The sequence below is a fragment of the Diceros bicornis genome, chromosome 38 (assembly GCF_020826845.1).
Source record: "Diceros bicornis minor isolate mBicDic1 chromosome 38, mDicBic1.mat.cur, whole genome shotgun sequence".
Classification (NCBI taxonomy): domain Eukaryota; kingdom Metazoa; phylum Chordata; class Mammalia; order Perissodactyla; family Rhinocerotidae; genus Diceros; species Diceros bicornis.
This window is the reverse complement of record NC_080777.1, coordinates 25474641-25485085: the sequence shown is the minus strand read 5'-3', so window position 1 is coordinate 25485085 and position 10445 is coordinate 25474641. Positions and strand designations below refer to the sequence as shown.

The window sequence follows — 10445 nt, the reverse complement described above, 5'->3', positions numbered from 1 at the left end:
GGGCACCTTGGAACACTCCAAGCATCCTAGATCCCCTTCCTCCCAGAAATGGGTCTGGAGCCCGGGAATCCGCTAATTAAGCTCGCCCCCATTGGTTGTCCCCAAGGCACCTCCATGCCGTCACCGTGTTATGCTAATGAGGGGGAGTCTCATTGGCCCGGCCTCCGGTGGCAGCGCCGACGGGCTCCTGCGGGGAGAGCCGGGTGGGCTGCGTCTGGGACCAAAGCCCACCGGCTCCTGGCGCGGGCCCCGGGCTGTGCCGGGTGCACGCCCGCCCGGGGGAGCTGCAGCGGGAGGCTGCCCTCGGAGGAGGATCTTCACCTGCCTTTCAGGAAGGTGCTTCCCCAGCACGCCGCGCGCACTCCCACCCCCTCCCCTCTTTCTAGGCATCGCGCGGCTTTTTTCGGCCAAGTAACTTTTGCATTCCCGCCTCCCCCAAGTCCTGGGGACCAGAGGCGGTGCCGAGCCTGGGGGCGGTTCCTTGGCAGCGTTGAATCTTGCCAGAGCCAGACTTTTGCTCCTGGGCTAGCTTTGCATCATCCCCATCACACCCTCAGGAGAAAGGAGCCAGCCCCCTTTCAGCCTCAGCTTCCGGCTCAAAGCAGACCCCCTCCCCCTATCCCAGGCCCCGTCCCCTTCTCCTGTCCCTCTGTCGGCCACAGCATTTTATTAGTCCTCTCCCTCTACTCCGCAATATTTTCTTTCTTTCTGCCTCCTCTCCTCCATTTGTTGTTTTGTGTGTCCCACTCTTTGAGGAAGGATGGTTGATTTGGAGAGCGAAGTGCCCCCTCTGCCTCCCAGGTACAGGTTTCGGGATTTGCTGCTAGGGGACCAAGGATGGCAAAACGACGACAGGTGAGTGGTGTGGTGCAGTGCTGTTCCGTAAATACAGCTGAAAAAGAGACAGAGATGGAGAGGCTCCAGGGGGGTTAGGAGGGAGAGGAGGGAAGGGAGCCAGAGACTGGGGGAGGGAGTAAAGAGGCTCCTGGCTATGTCTCTCCATTTTGACTCTATAGAGCAATTGCTATAGACAAGGAACTCTTTCCCTTTTTCACTTTCTTATTCTTGCAGTGTATTTATTTGGTGCTTATTCTTTTGTCTATCTGTGCTTTCCTAGGGTGTGTGTAAGGCTGGTATGAGAAGTGCAATACGTCCAAATGGCACGCAATATCAGTGCCAAACAATTTTCATTTTTTTTTCCTTCAGGTGTTGTTAATCAAATTCGAAAATGTATCCAAGTTGACTGAAAAAGCACATTAGAAACTTAAAATCTCCTGCACCTATTTACTTGCTCCTGGTCAGTGCTATCTTGACCTGCCACTGGGGATTTTATGCTCTTTAAACATTTGGAGTTGCAGGTAGACAATTGGTTTATATATGTAACAGGTAGTTAGTGAAAATGACAATGTTTGCAATTGAAAATACCCACTTGGAACAGATCACTGTGACTTCTATTAATAATGATGTTTGTATAGCATGATCCAACCTTTTCACGATTAATGTATTTTTAACCTAGTTAATATATATGTCACAAAATTAAAACTAAGTTTCAAAACTAGAATATTCGCTTTTAGCAAAATATTCCTCATGTGTTTTAACTATAGCATCACTGCTTTGCATAAACTTTTGAAATTCCTCCAGCTGTCTCTGTCTCATTTAAAAGTACTTTTTATGTTTCATTGAATTTCGTATTTTCTGGAATTGTCATTTCATGTATCGCATGCCACATTTCCTTATTTTTAAATAATATATGTATACTAACTAGGCTCTCAACTCAACTGAAATGTTTCCTTGAAGTTCAGTTTGGTATTGATGTTCTATTTTAATACGTAAAAGATCCATTATTGGTTCAGTTCAAAATCTCCTCCCCATTCACCACTGGGCAATACCTTCCTTCTTTTCCCCACCGTCTCAGCTCCGAATACCAACTCCTGTCCCTACACACAGGGGATTTTGTCTTGGGCATCAATTATGGCCTTCTTCTTTGGTTTCATATTAGTAATTTAAAGGGATATGGATGTTTTGTAGAGGATAATATTTCAATTCAATGTCTTCTTTTTAGGCAAAAACATATATATTGCTTAAAAATTAAAAGAACAAATACCAATTTACTAGTGTGCATGGTAAGTAAGGTGTTCTGGTTGACTGAAGATAAAGAAAAGACTATTTCAACAAATTTGCAATGCTAGTTGACATTTAGATAAACTGTATTAGGCTAGTTAAATGGCTTATCAAGTGAAACACAGTGATCATAGCGATTGAATCTATATTTGTTACTTCAGGACCTCAGGATCGTCATGTAGAATAGAAATCCTCATTGTGGAAAGTGTGAGGCAGGCTGAATACATAGAGGATATATTTTGGACTTGATGGTGGTAGCATTGTTTGTTTTTAATATTGTATCTAAGATATTAATTGTTCATGTGGTTGCCCTCATTTTTCTAACGATGCTGAAGATATATTTCAGTAATTAAGAATTTTGGTTATTCGAATACTCTCTAAATAAGTCACTGCTATATTAATAAAAATTTTGTATATTTATTTAAACTATCTATTATGATAAAATTTTATGCTAGCCCAACTTTAACTTAAAAATTAGGCAAATTTACTATTAAAGTGCAGCATTAAACATTTCAAAAATTGTTTCTCCATTTTTAAAGATTTGACTAATTTGGTGGCTTTATGAAAACTTAATATTTAGTTTTGGTTCCATTTGTTGCCCATCTTTGAAGATAAGATCCTTTGATTAATAGGGACCCAGGCTTCAATCCTTTGCTTATTTATTCACTAGCTGAGTGGCCTTGGGCAAGTCGTTCAGCCATTATGAGATTCAATAATCTTGTTTCTGTAAGGTACAAGACTAGCACACTAAGTTGTTTGTTGGCACTAAGCACTGGTTAGTGCTATATGTTAACTACGCTGTATGTTATATGTGTGTGTGTGTGAGCAAATATATTAACCTGTGCTATATGTTATCTCAGTCAATTCTCATACAATCTTTGAATAGTGGGTAATTATTTTAAGGACTAGGAAACTAAGTTTCTGGGAAATTAAATACTTGTCTTGGTAATATATTTTATAAGTGTATAGATGACACTTGAGCTTAAGTTCTTTGTGACTCAAATTCTTCAAGAAGCTTGTAAGTTCTTTCCACTCAATTAATTTGAATTTCTAAGGATAATTTTATAGCGTCTAGCATAGTTTAGGTGCTCATTAAATGTTAGTTCCCTTCTTCACTTCTGATTTGCAGTTTGCAATTCTTTTTTATTTTTCTTCGAAACCCTAAACTAACACGCAGGAAGGAAAGTCCTATCTTTTGTCTTTAATGTGGTCACAAATTTCTCTTTGCAATTAATTCTGAGTAGCAATCTCAGTTATCTCCGTGGACTCATTTCCTAGAGTTGAGAAGGAAGCACTCTTTCATATGGGAATAGGTAGACAGTTTCAACCAACAGATACCTTTAGTGCTCGGCCCATATTCCCTAGGCTGTTTTCTATGAATACCCTCTGCCTGAGGTTTTCTGTTTTTTTTTTTTGTTTTCTCCCTGGCCTTAAGAGCATACCAGGCCCACTTGGAGAGCAAGCCAGAAGTGCCACTGAGTAAAAAGGGATTTGTTAGATGAATACCTTAGCTTCCTCGCTCCGTGTTTGGGGTAATTCTGAAGCGTGTTCTACACTGTCCAGTGGGACTGAGCTCCCATTGCCCAGAGTGGTAACTGACTTGATATTGCAAGCTTTATTGGCTTCCTTCCTCCTTCTTGCCTACTGGTATTTTCTGGATCATTTCCCAAATAAACTACTTAGGCTGCAATCCTAATTTCAAGGTCCGCTTCTGGGGGAATCGGAGCCCAGATAGGTATCTTTTGATCTAGGGTCACAGCCTAGAAATGATGGGGGAATTAGATGATGGGAAACTAGATACTTTCTACCTTGCTCTTCATTTTAAAATTTTAAATTCAATATTAATAGGGCCTGGTTGATTGGCATGTGAAAATGAGTGAGGCATAGAATCGATGTGTGAAGGTGTGTTGTTATAGACAGAATACTGGTGGGTTTATCGGGATACAGGAAGTGTGTACTCCACACCATAGATTTTCTGTGAATTTATATTGTACCACCTTTTGATAGGGAAACATACACACAAACATAATGTACATGTAATATATATGTGTATATACATGATTTATATGTAATATATCTGTATTCTATATGAAATATATATAATGCATATGTAATGTATATGTAATATATATATCAATGCCATCCTTACATAATCACCTCTCCTTCCTTTGTATTCTGATATCCTTTTCTGAGTAGGACGTAAGGGAACAGAGACACAGGAGTGCAGATAATTTAGCACGTGAATAACACTAGTTCTGGGAGCCATGAAATAAGTTTGAGAGTTGCTAAATGACAACACTGCTTATACCTTAGGGATGTCTGTTATATATATATGATGCACATTTATTTCTTTGCCATCTTGAGTAAAACTCAAAAATCTAACTCAAATTGTTCATATAATATTTCTTTAATGGTCCTTTATCCATTCAACTAATGATTGAATGCATGCTACTCTTCAGGGCCTCATTAAGTTAGGTTTTGGAAAGAATTTAGGAAAGAGTATGAAACAGTGCTTGGTCAGGAGGTGTTCACAGATACAATTAGAGGTGAACTTTGCCCCAGAACACTGACAGTATTGTTTGTGTTATGATGATGTCCTTGAAGAATTTCCATTTTAAGACTGTTGAGAAGATTGTGCACCATTTGTAGGTAGCATATTCAGTGTTTGCTTGAAAATAAGTGGCTGAAGTCGCTATATTAGAGATGGCACAAAGTATTCAATATATTTTGAATCTAATATTTAGAATACTTAGTGTCTTCAAAGTTACTCTATGGTTGAATCTAACATGACTAGAGACTCATTTAACTGGTTTTATATGGGAGCCATTCTGTAATATGTAGAATTGTTGTAGTGTTAAAATCCATTATTTTCTGTTTTAATGTTTCTAAGACTCATAAAACAATAAAGATTTAGAATATTCTCCTGCAGTTAAAGATTGGTAAATTTCAGGTTTTAAATGCCTTCAGCCAGTTAGAACAGCCCTTCTCATCCTTCATCATGACTTGGTAATTTTGAAGTTTGGAACACACTACACTTGATATTGGATAAATTATCACAACGGTGGATAAATTACTGTTAATGGACAATTCTCAGTGTCAGTCATGCAGGAGTAGGCCATTTATTTAATTAACACCATTCTATTTTCAAATATCTATCAGTTTCAACTTCAGTAATTTTAAGTATTCTTTCATATTTTATAGGTGGCATTTAAAAGTAATGCAAGCAAGTCACCTAATGCATTGTTGTAACTGAAAACATAGAAGGATTTGAACAAAGAGTACAATTCAATCAATTAATAGTTTGAGTATTTATGAAATGAGGGAAATGTTTGGATAGCTTGTGGAGTATGTGTAATTTTAGATATCATACAATGCAAATATGTTACTTTATATAATCAAATTAAATTGGGGGAATGGGTTTTGGATTGGCATATGGCACATTTATGTAACTTACCAATTTTCTCTCCCTTAATAAATTATATATTATTTTGAAAAGTAGTCATTTAGTGTAAATTTAATTCTGAGTTTGTAAATTCAGGTCAATAAATACATTTGTAAAATACTTTGTGTTATTAAAAAGAATAAAATGTTATTTTTACTGTTTAATTATATAGTGGAATCAACCGTGCATATGCAAGATCTATAAAAATGATTTAAGTGTTTATTGTTAAGTGCCAGCTCCGTGGCTTAGCGGTTAAGTGTGCGTGCTCCACTACTGATGACCCGGGTTCGGATCCCGGGCGCGCACCGACGCACCGCTTCTCCGGCCATGCTGAGGCCATGTCCCACATACAGCAACTAGAAGGATGTGCAACTATGACATACAACTATCTACTGGGGCTTTGGGGGAAAAAAGAAGGAAGAGGATTGGCAATAGATGTTAGCTTAGAGCTGGTCTTCCTCAGCAAAAAGAGAAGGATTAGCATGGATGTTAGCTCAGGGCTGATCTTCCTCACACACACACACAAAAAAAGTATTTATTGTTAGAGAATCCAGACAATGCTGTGTTTCTTAGCACTATCTATTATAGTGAGGGAAATCTCCATGAATAAAGCAAAAGAAAATTACCTACTACTGAAATAGGTAATGGTGCAAAAAATGACTTTAGATATATATAGTATAATAAATAAAATGTGGAGAAAAATGTGTTGTTTAATAATTATTGTTTTTTAATAGTTACCAAGAATTCAGATATTAATATTTTGTGGAAAACCTGTATGATTCCTTCCTTTTGTCCTGGTCTTATAGATAAAATTGAAATGTAGCTTTTCAAATTACTTAGAATTTATTTTTAAAGTTTAATTCCATTTAACCACTCCCATATATCCACTTTCTGTATATGGTTATGCATTAGTAATACCTCTTCTGTGAGTATTACACTTTTAACTTTACAAAGTACCTCTGAATATAATAAATTTTGGATAAAGGGAGTTGGAATGTACTAATTTCATTTTCCGCATAAGGTATGTGACATTTTAAGGAGAGAGTAAACTTTCTACTAAACAGTTTCTCCTTTGCAGCTTCAGGTTAGTCTTGAGGGGGGAGTGCAAAAATTTTCTTCCAGGTGGATGACCAAGAAAATGATTTCAGTTAGCATAATTGTTTGATCAAAATCATGAACATACTTTTTTCCTTCTCTCTTAGTAATTTAACTCAACTTCTGCAAAAATAGATTTGGAAGGTAGGATGAGAAATAATACAAATGAAGTCTAAACACTTATAGTTTGGTCTTTATTATTGGTACAAAATAAAAATTGAACTAACAATACTTTTAGTTATAACATGTACCTGTAGCTAGATTTTATATTTTTGCTGTTGTTAATAGTGAATGCAGTATTTTTGTTGGCTTTTACAAATCATGTTCTTGTTTATTAAAATGTTTTATATGTTCATAAATCATTTTGTCATTGATGGTTTGTCTGTTTTATTAGTGTATTTATATATTGCCAATGTCGTTTTGCTTATGTGCCATGCTTGTCTAAGTTACCTTTAGAAAATGAAACAAAAAGAAATATTTTTCACGGTGACATTGAACCGGTTGCTTTGTATATTTATAGTGTGAAATTAAATTAGCTTGACCTTTTCTGAGCAATATTTAATTCCTTCAACAAGATGTTTTAAAACTGCTTTCCCTAAGTTTTAAATTGGTGATTAAAATTTTCTCTGTAAAAGTAATCAAAACAATAGATAATGATCCAGAGAGATAATTACTTTTAGTCTTTGACAATCCTTGACTAGATATGGGATTTTTTTTTTTAATGGGTCATAAAAAAACAATTCTTCTCACAAGGATCTTAATCATCAGGCAGCAATCAGGTTGCAGTTTAGGAGAAAATCACTTGGAGAACAGAGTGAGAAGAAAAGGTTGTATCTGGAGCACTGACAAAATCTCATCCTCAGTACAAATTCAAAATTGGTTGTGTGGAATTGTAGAAAATGAGATGTAAGTGAAGGTAGGGGATTGGAGTCCCTTCTCATATTGAGTGTAGTGCCCAGGTAGAGTAGATGTGGGGAAGCAGGACCAGAAACTTCTTTCTGGTAGACGTAGTGGTGGTATGTAAATTCTTAAATTTAAATCCTTCAAGTTGTACGTAAGTGACCAAACTTTATGAACAAACAAATTATAAAGACTGAACGTAGATATATATACTACTCTTGCAATTAAATAAAATATGGAACATTGTTAAATCTGTCAAACGTTTAATATAGTCCATATTAAATATACCTAATATACGTTTATAAATAATGATTATTCTACTTCATTCTAATTAACATAGAAACCAAGAAATTTGCCACATATTACAATCACGAGCTTTACTTTGTCAGCCAAACCACATTATTAGTTTTCTTTTACCTAAAACAATCATTAATATTGACAGCTTTTCTAATATTATATATGTCAGTGTAGTTTTCTTAGTTATACACTCATGTATTACAGAACAAAGGCTATGGTTTCTTAGGAGCTGAGGTTTCCTTGTATTCCCTGTATACAACCACCTCCTGACCATCTCTCCAACGTACAGCTTTGTTCATGCACATTTGGCCTCAAATTTGCCCCAGCGTGTGGGCATTGGATGACCTGGGGCCACTGTGATATTTGATTTCATATCTCTCATGTAGAAGAGTGACCATGTACATGCTTACAGCAGATAAATAAAAACCCAGGCTCTGTGAAGTCAAGAAAACACTGTGAAGGGGCCTGCCCAGTGGCGTAGTGGTTAAGTTCGCACGTTCCGCTTTGGCGGACCGGGGTTCGCAGGTTCAAATCCCAGGTGCGGACAGATGCACTGCTCATCAAGCCGTGCTGTAGCGGTGTCCCACATACAAAATGGAGGAAGATGAGCAGAGATGTTAGCTCAGAGCCAATCTTCCTCACTTAAAAAAAAAAAAAAAGAAAAGAAAGAAAGAGAACACTGTGAAAATGGCATTGGATCCTTAGTATCTGATCATCTGGAAGCAGAAGAATGGGTTAGAAATTCTGACCTTGATTCCTCAAGAACTAGATACAACTAGAACAAGCTGACTCTTAAAGAGAATCTAGGATGTAGTATAACTTCAAGGGAAGGAGGAACCAGTGCACATACTTGGACAAAATACATCATTTTTCTAAACTAATTCAGTGCACCAGTGGTATTAAATTTGTCTCCTTTGGCTGGGAAGTGGAGATGAGTTTGGAATTGGGAAATGGAGAAGTTAGATGCTAGAAAGGAATGGAGAGAAAATGCTCCTGGGTGTGGGGGAGAAGAAGACCCCCAAAAAAGGGATACCAAGGACAGGGGGATCTCTCTCCACAGTTTTGTCTTGGGTCGATAGTATTTGTTTTCATCTTTTTTTGACAAACAGAAGCAGTGAAGGAAAACAGGAACAGAATCCTTGACTGTCAAGCTTGGCTGGTCTATAGCGGACTGTGGCTGGCAGCGAGTCCCCAACTCTGTGACCCTTTCCTGTTTAGTCTTAACTGGTTCTGTCTTTGGAACTGTGGTTTAGTACTCTCAGCAGTTCTGCAATCATGCCACAGCTTTGAAGAGTGAGAAACATTTTCCTCTGTACATGAATTCCTAGAGCTCAGGGTTGTATTACTTCCAATTTTCACAGTATGTAAATTTGTGGAAGAAATGGACTTTGCGTACAAAGCCAAAAAAACAGTGAGTCTGAGAAACAAAGGACTGCTCATTCTTGGCTTTCTGGCACTGGACTTTGCACAGAATCATAATGATGAATTGTTATTACAAGGGTACACTTAGCCCATCTTGTAAATCACTGTGTGAATAGGGATAAAAGCAGATTAACACATTTCAACCTCATTTAACTCCCTGTGGGAAAACTTGTAGATTGTCCACGTATTGCAAACAACCAGATATTAACAACAGGGACCAGATGTGTGGTTTAATAATGGACAGCCTGCTGTCTCAGGTCTGTCAGAAATTGAAATACCACTCGATCTCCTGGGAATCAGATAAGGTGATCAGTAAGCTGCACAAGTACCAGCAAGGGGTGATGGCAACGACTTTGGTCATTGCCGCAGCACGTGGTGATCACTTTGGCAAATTACAGATGGAAGAGTTCAGTGTTTTGTTTCTATTTCTTGGCTCTCTCCTCACAAGAGTTCATGTGCTATTTCACCTATTTTTACTGAAAATACAGAAGATCAAGTGACAATGAATGATGATATTGAGTATGGTACCCATCATAAAGACAGTGAACATTTACCAAGGGCTTAATACCTATCACATGTTGTCCTACGCATGTTACATGTATTATTTCATTTCATCTTCACATTGGTGCTGAGGAATTCTATTATTTTTTCCTTTTTACAGATGAGTTACCTGAGGTACAGACGTATGTAACTTGTTCCAAGTTATATAATTATAAGAAGTAGAACCAGAATCTAAGTATTATGCCTACCAACTATATTTATAACATAAACAAATGTGGTTTAATGCTATTAAATAACACAAAGAACAAAATGCAAACAAATGTAAATGCTTTTGAAGGTAGCAAAATCACATAGCATCTGCATCCCTCTAGGCCAGTATTACAATGCTTACTCGAAAGGAAAGTTGTGGAATTTTCAAAGTAGGTAATATTTCCTGGGAGAAAATAATGTTTTTCCTCTAGATGTAGAGCATTGTTCTTTTGACAGATTGAAATAGGAAATTAGTAAAACAACTAAAGCAGAGATTCTATCTATTTACCATCTATCTATCTATCTATCTATCTATCTATCTATCTATCTATCTATCTAAATAAAACCAGAATATATATGAATCTAAAAGACATCATATAAGATCATATAATTAACTCACCAAGACTCCTAAAATGTC

General features: G+C 37.3%; 1 protein-coding gene across 4 annotated transcripts in view; it reads left to right on the top strand.

Moving 5' to 3' along the window:
• Positions 1-224: 224 nt before the first annotated feature.
• KCNT2 (potassium sodium-activated channel subfamily T member 2) overlaps positions 225-10445 on the top strand; it is a 348393-nt gene continuing 338172 nt past the window's right edge. For all 4 annotated transcript variants that reach the window (XM_058533726.1, XM_058533725.1, XM_058533723.1 and 1 more), the window contains exon 1: positions 225-855. In XM_058533726.1, coding sequence (XP_058389709.1) covers positions 761-855 — 95 coding nt within the window. In that variant the 5' untranslated portion in view covers positions 225-760. The remainder of the gene's footprint in view (positions 856-10445) is intronic.